Source organism: Lycium ferocissimum, chromosome 9, assembly GCF_029784015.1.
Source record: "Lycium ferocissimum isolate CSIRO_LF1 chromosome 9, AGI_CSIRO_Lferr_CH_V1, whole genome shotgun sequence".
NCBI lineage: Eukaryota > Viridiplantae > Streptophyta > Magnoliopsida > Solanales > Solanaceae > Lycium > Lycium ferocissimum.
This window is the reverse complement of record NC_081350.1, coordinates 58,586,707-58,606,247: the sequence shown is the minus strand read 5'-3', so window position 1 is coordinate 58,606,247 and position 19,541 is coordinate 58,586,707. Positions and strand designations below refer to the sequence as shown.

Genomic DNA, 19,541 nt, shown 5'->3' with positions numbered 1-19,541 from the left:
GATTATATTATATGAGTATAAGAATAACATATATATGACATTTGGAGACCGTATTGTGTAAATCAGTTAATACGTTACTTGATGAATAGCCCTCATAACCGTAGGTTAAGGTGGGGCCCACATGCTGGGATTTTATAAAGGACATATAAAAAATTATATGAGTATTACATGGGGATTTGAGCAAGTCTTAATAAGGACCCTTAAGCCAAATATGGGCATAAGCCCTCCAAAAGGATGATTTAAGGATACGTTTTCGGATGATCTGACTTAAAGAGGCCACAACGCCATTATAAATTTGGAATTTAGAAATACACCAAAAATGAAAGTTGTAGCTAATTGAAATATCTTTCCAACCATAGGTCGTGAGCCCTCATACAATAACGAAATCAAGAGTTATGACCTTTTTACTGAACGAACGCGCAGGCAGTAAAATAAGCCTGCGCGAACGCGCCCAAAGCCCACGCGAACGCGCTGAGCAAATTTTAAGTCGGTTTGGGCAGTTTCTGGAACTCTATATAAGGGGGGCCTTACCCCCTTTCTTCATCAAAACACCACAGAAAAATCCCCAAATATTCTGAAAATTCCGCACAAGTTCCAAACCCCAAATTTTTGCCCAAATCAAGTTTAAACTCCGGATTCAGGTTCCGACGGCGTATAGTTGTGATTATAATATCGTATTGCGGTGAATTTCGGCTGGAATTCAAGGTGAATATTGAAGATATCGCGGTTTTAGCGGGAGTAAGGTATGAATCTTTCTTTGTTGGTATTGATTTAGGTTTAATTACGGAGATAAAGTTATTATATAGTTGTATAGCGAATTTGTTGGTTGAAAAATTGGATAAACATCGTGTGGGATGTTTTACGGAATATTTTGGTATTGAGGATGATGTTATTGGTGTTGTTGTTATTGTTGTTGTTCTGTTGGTTGTTGAAATTATGATTTCAGGCTAGGGATATAAACAGGGGAGATGCTGCCCGAATTTTGACAGATTCTAAAGGAGTTTAGTTTAAGGACTTGAGATAGGCATATGACGATAAGTCTAACGGTAGTATAATTTCTCTTTAATGTAGATTTACAAGTTCGGGAGAACAAGCGTTAATTCGTAGGAGATCAATCAGGTATGTTAAGGTTGTTCCTTCTTTTCTTGGCATGTTTCCATATATGGTAAAAGCGTGATAAACCGTATGACTCGAGATTTGTCAAAGTAGAGCTTGTCATATTATTGTCTAGTTTCCGAGTGTTATGTTATTCTTTCTGAGGGGCCACATCCCTTTCCTATGCCCTAGAGTTCATAGAGAGCCAGAGGAGACATGTTACAGAGTCAGTACTTTTCAACACATGCACGTTATACATATATTTACATTTTATATTACCTGGCCTATGAGCCACAGAGTTATTACCTGGCCTATGAGCCACGGAGTTATTACCTGACCTACGGGTCATGGAGTTGATTATACCTGGCCTATGAGTCATGGAGTTATCTATGCCTGACCCTCGGGTCACGGAGTTATATCTATAGAGTTGTGTTATCTTGTCTTAGAAGAACGGTAACCTATGTGGATACTTCCAGATGTTTTCTTGAAATATCCAGAGTATAACTTATTACTTTATTTCAGTTGTTATCTTGTCTTACATATTCAGTACATTATTTGTGTTACACCTCTCGTTTTCGTCGTAGGAGAACCTATGGTTTCCAAGTCGGGTATGCCTTTGGAATAGAGACCGTCGATGTGCGGTGTCGACAGAGTTCCACAGCCTTGCATCTGCAGATGCAAGTCGACTAGGCAAGTCGACACGTCGACGGGTCTTCGACCTGCTCGTCGAACCGCACCGCTGTAGCCATTTTAATTCCGAGTATAAATATGTTGTTCACAACTTAATTTTCGTTTTCCTCCATTCCAAGTTAGAGAAAACCCTAATATTTTCTCTCCCAATATTTTCCATCATTATTAGTGGAGATTTGATAAGATCCGAGCCCATGAACCCGTGCTTGTCAAGAAGAAGGTTGTTCCTAGGGTTTCTTCAAGTTGTGAAGCTTACGGGGTTGGAGTTAAAGTTGATATTTGGAATCTTAGACCCCTCAAGGTATGTAAATGATTTCTACTCTTGTACTTGAGTTTATTATCAAGAGTTTTAGTGATTTTAAGTAGAGAGAGGATACTTATGGAAGTGGTAAGTTGATGAAGGGTATTATAGTGACTCGGGGCTATTTTAAGAGATGATTGGAAATGGATTTGAGTATATTATGATATATATGTGTTGTCATTGTTGTTGTGGGTATTGTAGTTGGTGTTGGATCGAATGAGAATTTGAAGAGTTGTAATCCTACAAGGGAAATTAGTGTCTATAATTCGTTAAGCTCTATGTGTATTTAAGAATGCTTAGTAAGCGAGGTAAATAGTCTAATTAAGGCCTATGTTATCTTAATTGTAGACTTGCAAGTTCGAGAAGTAGAGGTTGGACGATTGGGTATACTTCAAGGTATGCAAAGCTATCCTTTCCTTCTTTTGGCATGATCTTACGATATGAACCAACAAACGAGTAAGCAAGCTTCCATATTACTCCACTCTTAGAAGCACTAGGAGTATTTCAGTGTTTGATGTTCGTATGCCACATCTATGATTGTTCCTTCTGTTCATGGGTCTTGATATTTCTTATATTGATGATGTTAGCTCAAAGAATGTTCATTGGAGATAGTACGACCTCATGTCACTCCAAGAGTTCTATGCATTCACTTCATTTATGCATTGCATCCATATTCATATGCACATTGACCCGTGACCAGAAGGCGTTATATACGCAATATTATTATATGATATATGGATCGGGCCTTACGATCCTTGGCAATATTATTATATGATATATGGATCGGGTCGTACGTTCCTCGGCAATATTATTATATGATATATGGATCGGGCCATACGTTCCTCGGCATTACTATTATATGATATATGGATCGGGTCGTACGTTCCTCGGCAATATTATTATATGATATATGGATCGGGTCGTACGTTCCTCGGCATTACTATTATATGATATATGGATCGGGCTGAATGTTCCTCAACACTATGAACCATATTTATATATATGAGCATGATCATCATTGAGAGCATGCATATTGTGCGCCCACAGAGGCATAGTCAGTTATACAAATTTATGCAGACAGTTACTTCAGCTTATGAGTTCAGATTCTATTCATGCTTCTTACATGTACATGATTGTTCTTATGCCTTTCATACTCAGTACATTATCCATACTGACTCCCCGTTGCTCTGGGGGCTGCGTTCATGCCCGCAGGTTCAGATAGACCGCCAGGTAGTCCAGCTTAGTAGGACTTCTATCCAGCAGTGGTCAGTGGGCTCCATTGATCCGGAATTGTAGTTTATTTTGGTATGCTAGTCTTTTGGATGTACATGTATATGGGTATGACGGGGCCCTATCCCGTCCTTTCTACAGCTTTCATTCCAGTAGAGGTCTGTAGACAGTTGTATATATTAGTCAGATGATGTAGCCTTGTCGGCTCCCATTCTTTTGTGTACAGTTTATGTAGCGACCTAGCTGGTTTGCACTATTTTTCAATATGTATGTGTATATACAGATTTTACTGAGGTTTGATGTTTCCCTTTCATGAGATCAGTTTATGCCATTTATGGGCCCTTAATGTTCAGTATGGTTCAGATACGTGTTTAGGGGTGTTTGGGCGCTAGAGGTCAGACACTCGTCACAACTTATCGGTTTGGGTCATGACAATTTGTACTGACGTCCCTTTGTCTGGGGGCGCTGCATTCATGCCTGCAGGTGCTGATCGACAGGCAGATAGACCTTCCGAGTAGGCATAATCATATATCAGCTAATCGATGAGCTCCCTTTCTGTTTGGAGTTGCTAGGTTCTTTGGAGTCTTTCCTTTTGATTCCAGATTGTGTGGTACAGTCACACATCTCCCTAGAGGCTTGTAGATGAGTACCGTAAATAATATGTTAGTGTGAAAGCCTTGTCAGCTTGTATATGTCTGTTGGATGCTATTGGTTTTGTACCATTAAAGCAGCCTCCTCGGCTTGCTCAGTTATATATGTATACATTTTGGGTGTGCTCCCAGTTCAGAAGAGATGGCCAGTGTTTTTATGTATCTCCAGATTAGACCTTATCAGTTTAAGTTGGGGTTCACTCCCCAGGGTTTCAGATTTAGAGTGGTTTGCTCGGGCCTAGTTTGGCTTCGGGTACCGGTCACGTCACTCCGGAATTGGGGTGTGACAATACCATAGGAAAGCATTTTGTTTTCAGACAACCCCAGTTTCAATGATCTACTGCAGGTTAATCTAAAGTGTTTATTATTATCTAGAGTAACAGATACAGTTAAGCAGTACACAATAAAGACTTTGTTAAATGAGTTATGGACTTATAATTTACTCAGGTGAAACATATGTAGCATCTCTTAAACAGTGTTGCAACCTTCAACTAGAAATAGTTACACAGACCAAACCATAACAAACCACAAATATGATTCAGCAGACTTTTAAGAGACAAACATATACCAAAAAACCTTTTAAAAATCAATTAGTGTATAATCATGATCAACAAAGATCATGAACCAAACAAACTCAAACAATTTTAAGGAAAACAGACATGATCAATAGTATAGATTAATGGACCTCAGAACATAGGTAAGCATTCTCATGTATGGCCAACAACTACAAGTCTTAATCTCAAACAAGCAAGTAAACAACTTTTACATATTAACAGAAATCAATGTCAAGTATTTAGGCATGATTCGCAAACTATGCATCAACTAATTTAAACAAGTAAGCACTTTGACAGGATCAAATAAAGGTACCAGATTTTAAATCTTACTTTGAACAAACAGGGTTAATACAAGTTATGAACAACCAATCTAGTTTAAACACATAAGCATGACTAATAAACAAACTAATCTAGACTAAAAATAACCAAACAACATGATTAACACCTAAACAGTCCTAAACTAAAAATTAATCTACTAGGAAAATAAACTCACATAATAGCAATTTCAGACATAAATACTAAAAATTAACTAAAAAGAAAGGGGGTTACCTTTTTGAAGTGCAACCCGTCGTCGAGAATGGAGTTGGAAGATGCTTTTACTCCTCAAACACAAATTGCTCAAAGCCACACACAAACAAGAACAAAGAGAAAATATTTAAAAACTAAACTTTACTCGAGAAAATTAAAGTTTCAAAGAAAAAATGCCAAAACTTAGGTATCTCGAGTTTTTTTTTTTTTTTTGTGAATATAGATGATATTCGATCCCTCAATTGTATGAATTAGGGGTTCTTTATATAAAAACCCAAAAATCCCCAATCCCTCACCAAATTCGATGTGGGACTTTACAAATTCTAGTCATGAGACCCTTAATTCCTACATTCAATGGACCTCGTCAATCCTTTGAAACAAACAAACAATGAATGGTACTAATTTGAACTTTATGATGCACGAAAAGAAAAAAAGGAGAGAACAATAAATGGTCTTGCCATTTTTAGCCATTCAATAGTCTAAAACTCGACGTGGGGCCTTTCCTTTGCCGTTTCCGGCATAGTGACGCAAGGAGAGAGAAAGGGTGTGGGGTGGCGGCGCCTAGGGTTTCATATGAAACCCTGGGTTGAAAGAAAATGACCCCTTAAGGGGTCTGTTTGGCTGAGGATGTGCGTATATATATTTATATTAAATGGGCCAGGTCTGGCCCTGTATTGGGCTGGACTCGGCCAATCTGAAAATGAAATAAGGGGCAGTCCACTTGACCCATGTGTATACTTGATATACACATGCGTATATTTGCGTATGTGTATATATATATATATATATATATATATAGAGAGAGAGAGAGAGAGAGAGAGAGAGGCACATATGCAAAAGTTAAATAAGTAGCCAAATTTAGATAATGTCCATTAATTGAACATTTAAATTAGGACCACATTATAACTAAATTGGCTAATTAAAAGCTAATTCTGCAAAAGTGACCTTAATTGAATTAAGCCATGAAATTGGCTATTTCAATTATGGCCATAATTGGCTGACAATTGATTATTTCAATTATAGCCACTATTAGCCACAAAATAAGTAGTTTTTTGTGAAATTAATCACAATTAAACACATGATCAACTATGATTAATTCCTACAAAATGCAAGAAAGTAAAACTAAGTTTTTTAGAGGTAAAAAGATTAACTTATTTAATTAATCAGATTTCCTTGAATTAAAAGGAGTAAAATTCTTGCTAATTGATTTTTTGATAATAAAATTTAGCAAATGTTTTATATTAACTACAAAAATGTGTAGATTAATTCCTAAATGATTCGTAATATTACTGATTATTTTGCCAAATGAAATGGCAAAATATTACCGGAATAGTTTCATAAAAATCATTTTGACCAGTAAGAAATACACATTTTACTCCGTTTGATATTCAACGACTCTGGAAAATTAAAATAAATTATAGGAGGTCAAATATTAGGTGCCAACACCGATATCCATTATCTCCAATAGGGGTGGCAGTTTACAGCTAATTTCTAGAGGTCTTTCCAGAAGGGTTTGGGGACTCGGGTGAGTCTTAGCACCGCATTTCATCCCCAAACAGACGGACAGGCTGAGCTTACTATTTAGATCCTCGAGGATATGCTGCGGGCATGTGTGTTAGACTTTAGAGGTAGTTGGGATGATCATTTGCCGCTTTTTGAGTTCGCGTATAATAATAGCTAGCATTCCAGTATCTAGATGGCCATGTAAGAGGCTTTGTATGGGCGGAAGTGTAGGTCATCCATTGGATGGTTCGAAGCGAGGGAGTCTAAGTTAGTGGGGCCAGATTTAATTCAGCAAGCAGTAGATAAGGTCAAGCTTATTCAGGATCGATTATTGGCAGCCCAGAGTTGTGAGAAGTTTTACACAGATAATCGCCGACGAGACTTAGAATTCTAGGTTGATGACTAGTTATTCTTGAAGGTATCACTTATGAAAGGTGTTATGAGATTTGATAAGAAGGGTAAGCTTAGTCCTCAATACATTGGACCTTACAGGATCGTGTGTAGAGTGGGCTAAGTGGCCTATGAATTAGATTTACCCCCAGACTTAGAATCAATCCATCCGATCTTTCATGTATCGATGCTTCGTAAATGTATTGGAGACCCTTCCAGAGTCGTACATTTTGATGATGTTCAGGTCACCGAACAACTATCATATGAAGAGGTTCTTATTGCTATTTTAGATAGACAAGTTTAGAGATTAAGGAATAAAGATGTAGCTTCAGTTAAAGTTACCTGGAGAAATATGTCGAGGAGATGACCAAGTAAGCTGAAGAATCTATGAGGTCCAGGTATCCGCACTTATTTCCACTTCTAGAGGAAATCCAGGCAGAGACACCATTGCCTTCAGCTGTGTATTGTTCCATTCCTTATTAGTACTGGTCGTGTGAGGCCATTATTACTATTGCTTGTTGTGGCCCTGTGTGGCGTTGTATAGTTTGGGTTGATGTGACAGGTTGGTAGTAGTACAGTTACAGGGGAAACTCTGCCAAAAAATTTATAAAACCCCTAGGAACTTAACATTCGAGGATGAATGTTCTTAAGGGGGGAAGAATGTTATACTTCGCCTTTTCGTCTATGTTAAGGTTTCGTCTTAAGTCGGTTGTCGTAGGCTCATATTAGAAGTCATTGAAGAGTTATGTATAAGGTCTATGGGTTTATCTCAGAGATGTATAAGTTCTTAAACATGTTTAAATAAGATTACAAAGGTTAGACGTTAAACGAATTGGAGAATACGTTTCGTCAGAAAATTGGACGGAGATTATTTTCATGCACACTTTCATGGACCGTGAATAATTTCATGGGCCGTGAAAATGGTAGTTGGACACATGAATTGGAGGTAGTGGAGAGGAGCCACTGGACTGATTTCACTTCCACTTTCACGGCCAGTGAAATTATTCACGATCCGTGCAAGTGACCGTGGAATTAAGGCGGTGGAATTTTTCCCTTTTGTTATAAATTAAAGGGGCCACTACTTGGGTTCATTATTTCACCAAAAACAGACCCTCTAAGCTCTCTCAAACATCCATAAACATCCCAATTCATATAAAGAGAAGATCATGTTCAAGAATCCTCAACTAGTTCATAGAAAGTAGTTAGTCTTGCTTCTACTTGGAATTGTGGTGAATTTGGTCTTGAAGCAAGTTGTGTGAATTGAAGCCCTTCAAGTATAAGGTATTATCTTCATCTTATGGTCTTGAAGCAAGTTGTGTGAATTGAAGCCCTTCAAGTATAAGGTATTATCTTCATCTTATTACTTATGTTGAGTAGATTTGGAGGTTTAGTAAGTCTTGAAGTGAAGAGAATCATGATAGAAAAGGGCATAAAGTGTTGTGTTGAAGTACTAGTTAAGAATTGATTATGAAGCAAGTTTTCAGATTAATTTAAGCCTAGTTTGCATATAATCTTTTGGCTATGGTTCTTGATGTTCTTATGATATTATCGGTCTTGACGTTCTTATGATATTATTGATCTTTGTCTCATGATTATTGATCGTGTCTTATGGTTATTGATCTTATTTATTGATGTTGATCTCATTTTTTGGTTATTGTTCCTTCAACGTGAGATATGTTCCAGATGATAGTTCCATAATGAAAACCAGAGGCTTACCGACCTTACGTCACTCCGATAGAATTGTAATGTTTCTTTGGGCTCTCACGCATGCTTATATATGTGCGTAGCTATTTTTTGACACCGAGCCGTGCTATAGTCGGCCGAGTGCGGTACCTATTGTGCACAACACTGCAGTTGGATACGGATAACACCTAGCCTATCATGGCCGGGTACGGATAACACCGAGCCTATCATGGCCGGGTATGGATAACACCGAGCCTATAATGGATGGGTACGGATGAGCCTATTATGGAGCGATGATTATATATATATATATATATATATATATATATATATATATATATATATATATATATATATATATATATGTATGTGTGTGTGTGTGTGTGTGTGTATGAAAATGTTTTTTAAAAAAGAAACCATGCATGGTATCCGCCTTAAGAGGCATCCAGATGTACAGGTTATTTCTCTCTTATCCCATGTTATTTCCATATCTTTGTTATGTCAATCTCATGCCTTACATACTCAGTACATTATTCATACTAACGTCCTTTTATTTGTAGACGTTGTGTTCATGCCCACATGTAGACAGGGAGACGGATCAGACCCTTAGGCTGCCTTCTCAGCGATTATAGCACTCCACTTGTTCCGGAGTTGCAGTTCAGCTTGGTATGATTCTTTTGTGTACGTTGGGCATGGCGAGGTCCTGTCCCATTCATATTATGTTATGCACTCCATGTAGAGGCTCGTAGATAGATATACACAATTAGATGTTCTATGATCTTCTTGGTCCATATTTTGTAGTATCATTTTATGTCGATAGCCTTGTCGGCTTGTATATCTTGGATTCAGTTTGATGGCGTATATACATATGCATATATCTCTTGTGCTTGTGTCCCCTTCAGTTTATGATGTCTTTTAGTTAGCATTATGGCCTACTCAGGTATGATTATGTGATGCACGCATGTCATGTGGTGCTCGGTAGGCTAGCTCCGAGTGCCCGTCATGGCCCTCCGATTGGGTAATGACAAAATTACATTAACATGTATGCGCAAAATTATGCATATTGTCACGACCCAAATTACCCCCGGTCGTGATGGCAACCCCTGGTGAAATAAGCAGTAAATAATTAAAATCAAATACGCGGAAGCATTAAGAGTCATAACAAAATAAAATAACTCAAACATAAGATAATCTAATGCAAGTGTGGAATCTATAAAACCAAAACAAACATAATACTCCCTCCATCCAGATTTATAAGACACTCTTTTCTTTTTAGTCAATCCCTAAAAGAACGACACCTTTCTTATTTAGCAATAATTTAACTCTAAAATTCCCATTTTTCCCGTAATGGAATGATTTCTAGCAACAAAATTTTCTTTGACTTTTTTCAAACCACAAGATTAAAAAGTTTTTCTCTCATTCTTAAACTTAGCATTCGGTCAAACAGCTTCATGTAAATTGAGACAGAGGGAGTACTAAACAACCCCAAATCAGGTATTGGATTGTCATGAGCAAAATTAGAAAGAAAATACAAGTGTCAACTAATACAGAGTTTTACTAGAAAGGACAAATCATACACTGACAGACATTGTGATCATTGTAAAGAAAATTAGGCGGTTCACCACAAAGGGGAACCTTTACGCTAGAACTCACTCACAAATTATGCTACAACTGAGTTACAAACTTGCATAGAAATGCAGCAAGCGTAGTATGAGTACGAAAGTCAATTTATATCCAGTAAGTCTCATTGATCACTCCCAACAGGATTCTGTTAAGATAGCAGTAATGGAAGCAAGTATTTAACAAGTAATCAATAATTTAGCAAGTATCATAGTTCAAGTAAATCAATTAGACAACTTCTTGTAAGATAATGAGGTAAAGCAAGGAATGATCAAGAAAATTAGTAAAGATGGGATTATTTTTACATAATTCCACTTTTCAATGATCTAGTTCCTTTCACAACTAGTGTCACATCACATAGGAGGTACCGAGCCAGTGACTCGCACGCAGATCCATATCCACACGGGCACATGATTATTTATGTGATCCCACATACTATGGTCCTTACGTATTACTTTCTCAATCCAGCTCAATAGGCCCATATCTCTATATCATTTCAGACTCAGATGGTATTTCCAACATCAAACTCATTCGATCACAACAACATCCCAACATCGGACTCATAAGATCCTCAATACATATATTTCAGCTCCATAACAATAAATATCACATATAACGAGCATGTAAAGAGATAACATAGTAAAGATATATCAATGCTCAAAAATAGGATTTCAACATATATATGGACTGGGATATAAAAGATCCAAAACACTATATAATCCCAGGAGCACATATGTATCCATTCCATACAATCGATTTTCTCTCATATCGGGGACAATGAACACTACAAGGACACATGTTTAGATGGTTCCAAGCAATTAAAAAGAACATACAACACCTCGAGAAAAGGACATCAGTGGAACATGGACATATCCAAACAAATGCAAATCAACAAAGAATGACTAAAGGAAATTCAACCTACACTTCTTCAAGACAAAAGGAACACAAACATCCCTGGGGTCCCTAGATATCATCATTGATCTAATCAAATAAACCTAGTTAAGAGGAAGTAGGAACATGTGTGCTTGATCTGAACACGTAGCAAGATAAAAATGAGAAAAAATTCCTCTACTGAAGGCCTAGTGTCACGACCCAAACCACAAATCATGCGGGCACCCACACTAAGACCCTGGTGGGCAAACCCTTCCCCTAACTACCTCAATTTGATACAACATGTGGAACGACAATATGTAAACATACTCCAACAATTTAAATATTAAAACCAATGCGAAAGAAATACTTTTATTATGAGAATTTTCCAAAACATAGTCTAGACTCGTACAAGAGCTTCTAAGAAGTTTCCAATTTGAAGTAAATAAAAAATTCAAACTGGATAAGGATAAGGAACAATAGAATCTAAAAAGAGACTCTAGGTTGCAAGATCTCGAATAGCTCACCCAAACACCTCTGACGAATGCCTCGAAACGGTTGCGAGACTTCTAACATCACCTAAAAACAACTCTATACTCCACAAGAAGTGTAGCATGAGTAGTATAAGCACAACAAAAGGCTCGTAGGTATCATAGGCCGACAATGGTTAGTCCATGCATATAAACAAGAAGAAGCAAACAAGTAAGCAGATAAGTAATCAAACACAGTCACAAAAATAGCAAATATAGAAGTCTTGCAGTAACGATAGTCGCAAGGGATTTCAATATCTCAGGTTATAAGCCTAGATGGAAATCTCTAAACCTCGAGTCCACCAAGCCTCTAAATAAATACCTTACAAATAACAAAAACTCAATAATTCACCAATCAAGAATCAATCAGAAAATGTGCCACGCAATGACATGAATAGCAATTCAAATAGAGTTCAATGCAATGCAATGTAGTGTTATGCAAAAGCTATGCAATGTAGTATTCATCTCTCACGCTCAACTCTCGTACATATATACTATGGCAATGCCTCATAGTCATGACCCATGAGGGACCTACGAAGTCCATGTAAACCTCGTACTCCCCAGTAGAAACCTCGGAGGCTGTCAATCACTCTCAATCTCCGGCAAAGACCTCGGAGTCTCTCTGTCACTCTAAATCTCCGGCAAAGACCTTAGAGCCTCTCTGTCACTCTCAATCTCCGTCAAAGACCTCAGAGTCTCTCTGTCACTCTCAATCTTCGGCAAAGACCTCGGAGTCTCTCAATCACTCACCTTGCCATCAGGACAACATAAGAGTAATATGGAAGCATGTCATGCATGATATCAGTATCAACAATATCACCAATATGCAATCAACAAGTACAAGTCATATTATTACTCGCAGTTCAATAATGAATATTACCCTACCCTTTCAGGTGATGAGGGATCTAGTCTGTGACAGAGATACAACTAGGTGATAATCATATCAAATAACACATGGAATGTGGGATGCATGCCCCGTATAAAATCAATCTCAATTCATACTAAGAAAGGCAATTCGATATTCAATTTCTCAATAATAACCTCTCTTCCATATGAAATGTCATGACCCAACCGGAGGGCCATGACGGGCACCCGGTGCTAACCCACCCGGGTACCTCTTATCGTACATTCATATTCACATTTAGGTGAGCCACATGGCCTACTCATGATTTTTATACATCAATAATACTAATCTTATTGGGCAATGACACATTTCTATCATCATCAACAGTAATGCCCATATCCATATATACAAGCCAACGAGGCTAACAAAATAATGTACAAAATATGAGCCGACAAGGCTACAGGACATCTAACTATAGACTGTACATGTCACAGCCTCTAAAGAGAGTATGTAACATCATATAGACGGGACGAGGACCCCGCCATGCCCATATGTATGTACACAAAAGAATAATACCAACATTCTGACTCGGATGAAATGGAGCTCCTACATCAAATGATCCCGAAACAAGTAATCTATGGATCAAGTCTGTCTCCCTGTCCACCTGCGGGCATGACGCAGTGTCTACAAATAAAAGGACGTCAGTACGAATAATGTACTGAGTATGTAAAGCATAATCAATAACATAATGAAAGCATAGGAAATAACATAAGATAGACGAGTCACGGAATGAAAGAGTCATGTATACCTCTAGCGACGTTCATCATATTTACTTACCCTCTTTCTAATGGGAAACTTCCATTTCATACATGTATACATTTAGAAATATCATACCCGACCATAGAGGTTCGATGTCTTAAATACCCAACCATGATAAAGTTCGGTGTTATACATACCTGGCCCTACCAAGGCTCAGTGTCCTCTGTACCTAACTGTAGTGGTGTGCGCGCGATAGACGTCATACCCAGCCATAGAAACTCGATGTTACATAATAGCCATACATACTTATTCATGTATACATACTAGTCCATAAGTATCATCAACATCATCATCATCGTTTTCATTACATCTTTCCTTAGAGGATCAACTATTATATAAAGGAAGTAATAGCATCATGAAAATATCGAGAATCATGAGCTTTAGTAATTCTAGGGATGGAGTCATTTAGAAGACATTTTGGAACCCATGAGATGGTATATAGCAAAGGAAACATGCCTTAATGAAAGAAGGTTTAGCCTTACATACCTTTACGTCGCTCTAGCTTTATCGACTAAATGCTCCCCTCCAATACTCACAATTCTACATTCAAGAGAATTCATACTAAGGTTAGATAACCGGGAACATACTTGAAGATAAGCTAAGGCTACTAAGGGCTAACGAAAATTGGGCAGCACTTCCTTTGTTTCTACAATTTTCTCCATATAATATAACAACTCCCAAACATAAAAAATAAAAATTAAAAAAAAAATAAAAACATCCATAATATCATAATCAATAACTTTGCTAAGCTAGACATTATTCAATTCTCAAAATCCCTCTCAAAGACATCCATAACCATAATTACCACCCAATGTCATATTCATTCACATATAATGCTTCTTTAACATCCTTAATATCATTCATAACAAGATTATACCCATGATATGTCAAGAACTATCATTCAAGTCAAGTCACTATTCAAAAATACCATTATTTTCACATTTGAGCTCCATTTTCTACTTTTCTCCTCAATCCAAGTCTTTCAACCACTCAATATTCTTATTAACACGAAATGAGCATAAAACTCACCTTTGATTTTGTAGAACGATCTTTGAATGAAGATAATTCACTTGGAGAAAATCCTAGCTTTAATTTCAAAGGAATCCTTGACTTCCACAAGCCCTAGAGAACCTCCTTGCACTTGATTCTACTAATCTTTGGTGTTTAATCTTGATTTATCATGGGTTTATGTTCATATAGTGTGGGGAGGATTCTAGAGGTGTGGAGAGGGTTGGAGAAGATGATAAATGAAAAAAAAGAGCTTGGGTCGTCCATATATAAAATAAAAAAAATCTGACCCATCGGGCAATTATACAATACGAACGACGAAGCGTCGATCAGATCGACGGGGCAAAATTTCCAGTAAGCAACTTTCTTTTCCTTTCATTCTATGGTGAGAAGGACGGTCCGCCGAACTGATCGATGGAGCGTCGATCTACTCCGTCAAATGGTCTTTGCGCTAGATCAGTTCTACGGTGCAATCGACGAAGCGTCGACCCTTCCGACGGTACAAAGAACGACGTCGAACCCCCCTTTCGCAGAACTATAGTGAAGTTTCATTGTGACGAACTTTCCTCTCTTGCCTCAAATGTCTTTGGAATCTTAATTAGAACCATTAAGTATCCCTTCTTACTTGTAGGGACATCATACACACCTTAACTTACGTTAGTCTATTAACCGTTCAGCAATTCCAAATTTCGAGGTGTAACATGAAAAGTGAGAGAGCAAGAGAGAGAAAGACAATTATATCAAGTACATGAAATCACAACCATGGCGACAAGCCCACTTAACAATATCACAATAATGGTGACAAGGCCACATAATAGCTGACAATACCAACCTAGATGAAATTCACCTCCACACCATGCCCGAAGGCCTATCATGCTTTCCCCGTCAACCACTACTATCTATATATGTTTTGCTAATCGGAGTCTAGACATAAAGTAAGCCGTAACCTACCTCAATGTCGAGCGGGTGCCATGAACAATCAAACCAATGCCTTGCCTTTGCGTAGAGCCAATTGAAGTCTATTAAATATGTGATATACGTTAAATACGAATCTAAGGACATTCGTTTTGGTATACTTATATTCAAAACCCAAAAATGACCTTAAAAAGTGACTCGGGCCCACAAGGGCAAAGTTGAAATTTTATTGAAAAATCATTTCACCCATAACCTAAGGGTCATATATCCAGAAAATTAGTCAATTTCATCCACAAATGGACTCTCAATCATAAATTCTCATTTCTTAAGACTAGGACTCAAAACCTTCAGTTACCCATAATCTTAAATTGGGATTAAAATCTCACTTCCCACAACTCAAATACAATGAATTTGAAGGTGTTCATATATTCAATACTATAATATTCAATTAGGTAGACCCTATATATAAAGATTGAAATTGACACATGATAAACATTAAAAAAAATAGAAACTAGATGCAAAATTCGAAACGGTGACCTTCAACAAGAAACGTACATCACCCCTCACAATTCTGGACATAGTATTCTCATTCTTGTTTTAAAAAAAAAAAAACAATGAGGAAAAAGAGAACAAAACAAAAACTTATTACTTTTTTTTTAATGAAAACCACCAAACCAAGTTTGGCAGTGTTTTATTAAAATAGAAGGTTTTCTGTACAAGAAAGGAAAAAGAAAAACAAATAAACAAAGATCCTAAAAAGCAATGAAAATGTAAACTACATCCAAAGACTATATAGAATCTTGTCTACTTGCATCCTCTAGCCTTGACTTGACACCATCTCAAACACCTACAAGCTCTACCTGTGTGCTATGGTTCAAAGTCAAGCTGAATGCATATTCAAGCTTCCAGATGGAGTAGAATTCTTCCATTTTTTCTTCGAATCTTTGCTACTCGCTATCTCTTTGACTTTATGTTGCATTTTGTTTGCCATTGTCTCTAGTTTCCTGAATGAACAAATCTTTAGAAGTATTACAAAAGAATGAGCATCATGCTAATACCACTCTTGTAATCCTGCCAAAGACACTTTCATACAAGTACATGCTGCTACTCATGGCATGTTGAAATGTAGCCTTGTTGCTGCTACTGTTCTTCAAAGTTGCTATTAATCTCCAGGAATGTGATGGTCCTTAGCTTTCCTGATCCTCATGTATGGTATATGTGACTTCTCTGTGTTGAGAATTTGACTTGAGAATATTGACTTCTGTGTTGGTGACTTGCTTTCACAGGAAGTGAAGTGAATCTATGAAAATGGTGATCACCTACAAAATCAAAAGCATAGTTAGTTAAAAAATCAGCCAGGCCATTTCCTTCTCGCAGAACATGCTCCACCCTCACTTCCTTATCCCTCTCGCCTTGAAATATCATTTATGATCATTGATATACTCCATGGAGCCTCCCACCGTCCAGCTTAAGATCATCTTCATAGTCATAGAACCGTTTCCATCACCATCGGTAACAGACCGTGTGTAACACAATACGCAAGACCCTCATGTGTGTTGTCATTGCTTCGGCCCACCAAATTCTCCGAGCTATCCTGGGATATTCTTCTTTGTCGGCCGCAAACTAAATCACCTTCCGTCGCATTTCTAATAAAAGCGTCACAGAGCTGGTCCAAAGATTTCCTAGAAGCTCCATCGAATTACATTTCAACTACCCCGGCATAGGAAATTCCCCATTTCACTATCTTCGCTTACAATTTTCGGCTCCGTACGTTTCAAAAACTTGCAGTGTAGGATTACGCATCTGGTAAGTTATGCCGCCATGGAAACCTCGCTTACACATTTGATATATGATCATGTTGATCTCGTAAATCACTTTGTTGACGGACATCTTCCCTCCATGTAGGATCGTATTCCTCCACTTCCAACCGTCACATGGTGACCATTGGAATAGCTTTAAATATAGCTCGAACTTCGAGGGGCAATCGCAATTCCACCGTACCTAAAGAACCCGTTTGACTTATTGTAAACCGTGCCAGATGCCAACAAGCTAGCTTTAACATATGTCCAAACTTTTGTAGCAACATTTCCTGTAACAAACAAGTGATCCACAGTTTCATATTGCCTATGATCACAGCAATAACCTCTTGCCTCAGTATCTATCCCAATCCTTCTTAATACCTCTCCAACTGGTATTTTAAACTTCCACAACCTCCAGACGGAGAAGGATATCTTAAAAGGTACACCTGATATCCACATGTTCTTAAAGACATCTGACTTGACTGCTTTTCTCCTCAGAAGTTCCCTACTGTGAATTTGCCTAAAGCTTTCATCATCCATCTTGGCCTATCCCACTCTTCTTTGGGTTCATGAAAGTGCAATTCCTCTAATATATGATTTACAATATCCATGGGGAATAATTGCTGCAGCCTTCCTATGTTCCAACCATCCCGCAAAGATAAGTTCTTTTACATCTCAACACCCTCATCTATCACAAAATCATCGCCCATAATGTGATATGTAGCCCCTAGCTTTGTCGAGTTGTCAAACCATACATTTGCGCTCCACTCCTGGTTCCCACCATATTTCTTGTTCTATATTATCTCTAGCCTCTATCATTGCCTTCCATACTTGGAGAACCTCCTCGTCCACCGCACATTCTCCGAGGACCGTGCCTTTGCGCATTTCATTCACATGTAATTTGCCCATAGAGTATTTGTTGTCCTAAATTTCCACCAAAGTTTTGCACATAAGGCTTTAGATACATCAAACAAAGATCTAAAGACCACTCCTCCTTCCTCTTTTGGCATACACAAGTTCAACCATGATGACCAATGTCTTCTTCTGCCTTCCTCACTATTATTCCGTGAAGAATCTTGCAAAAGTTTTGTGCAGATCATTGATAACACATTTTGGAGGTTTGATGGCTAACAACAGATGTATTGGCATGCTCATTAGAACATTAGTAATCAAAACAGCTTTTCCTCCAAATGATAGCAATCTTCCTTCCCAAGTCTGCAGCCTATTCTTGACTTTCTTGATCAGATCATTGTAATCAGCTTTCCTCTTCTCTTGAATGTGTGATAGACAACCCAAATATGTAAAAGAAAAGTTCCTCTTTTAAAACCAAGAATGTTCTCCACTTGTTGTATCCACACATTAGATACTTTACCGTATACATAGAAGGAATTCTTGCCTTTGTTGATAAGTTGGCCCGATACTCGCTCAGTCATGTAATACCTCCATAATCGGCCTCTAAAGACCTAGAATCAAAGATATGAAAAAATTATTGTGTCATCTGCATATGCCAGATGATTCAGACTTGCACTCCATTTGGGCATTCCATAGCTTCTAAAATCATTGTTCTCAAATAAAGAGTTCAATGCTCTAGATAAAACTTCAGCAGATAAGATGAACAAAGCAGGAGAGAGTGGATCTCCTTGTTTTACACCCCTGGTGGAGTGGAAAAAAGTAGAAGCTTGGCTATTAAGGAGTATGGAATACCAGTTATTTGCTATCAACCTCCAAACCATATCTATGAACACTTCTGCAAATCCCATCTTCCTTAAAACTCTTATCAAGTAACTCCATGATACTCTATCATATGCTTTGGCCATGTCAAGCTTAAGCACTACATTAGTTGGTTTTCCCCTTAGTCTAATGTCAATCACAACTTTGAGCCAAGGACATTTTTAATGATACATCTGCCTTAACAAAACCAGATCGGTTAAGAGATATCGTAGAAGGTAAAAAGCCTTCCAAATTTTTATCCCGAACCACTCCAAAAATAACCTTGTTGATGAAGTTACCGAGACCGATTGGTCTCATATCGCAAAAGTCTCAATGTTATTCTTCTTTGGTAATAGTACCACGTTGGTATGTGTTATTGACTTAGGAAGAGTCTGCCCTTCAAAGAAAGCTTTCACAACATTGTATACATCAGCACCTACAATGTCCCAACACACCTAATAAAATATTCCAATCATACCATCTGGACCACTCGCAAAGACTATCTCAGATAATTTAAAACATAGCCTTCTTCACCTCCTCCAAAGTTAGCATGCTTACCGCCTGATTGTTAGTATCCCGATCAACCATACTAGGAACATGTTATAGCAAATCAAAGTCTAATGGATCAACCTCTTGAGAAAACCGCCGATAAAATTACAAGCTTCTTCGCCAATAGTGAATCCACTTCTATCCATATCCCTCGCCGATTCTGAATTCTTTTGATCTGCAATCTCTTTCTCCTACCATTCACAATACTGTGAAAATACTTTGTATTCCTGTCTCCTTCAGCAAAACTTGTCAT

At 37.8% G+C, this 19,541-nt stretch overlaps 1 protein-coding gene across 1 annotated transcript; it reads right to left on the bottom strand.

The window, feature by feature from the left end:
- Positions 1–18,498: 18,498 nt before the first annotated feature.
- LOC132032104 (secreted RxLR effector protein 78-like) lies at positions 18,499–19,541 on the bottom strand. Its single transcript, XM_059421900.1, has 2 exons — positions 19,370–19,541; positions 18,499–18,902 (listed from the first exon to the last, which is right to left on the bottom strand). Exons 1-2 carry the CDS (start codon positions 19,539–19,541, stop codon positions 18,499–18,501), a joined length of 576 nt encoding a protein of 191 aa, XP_059277883.1.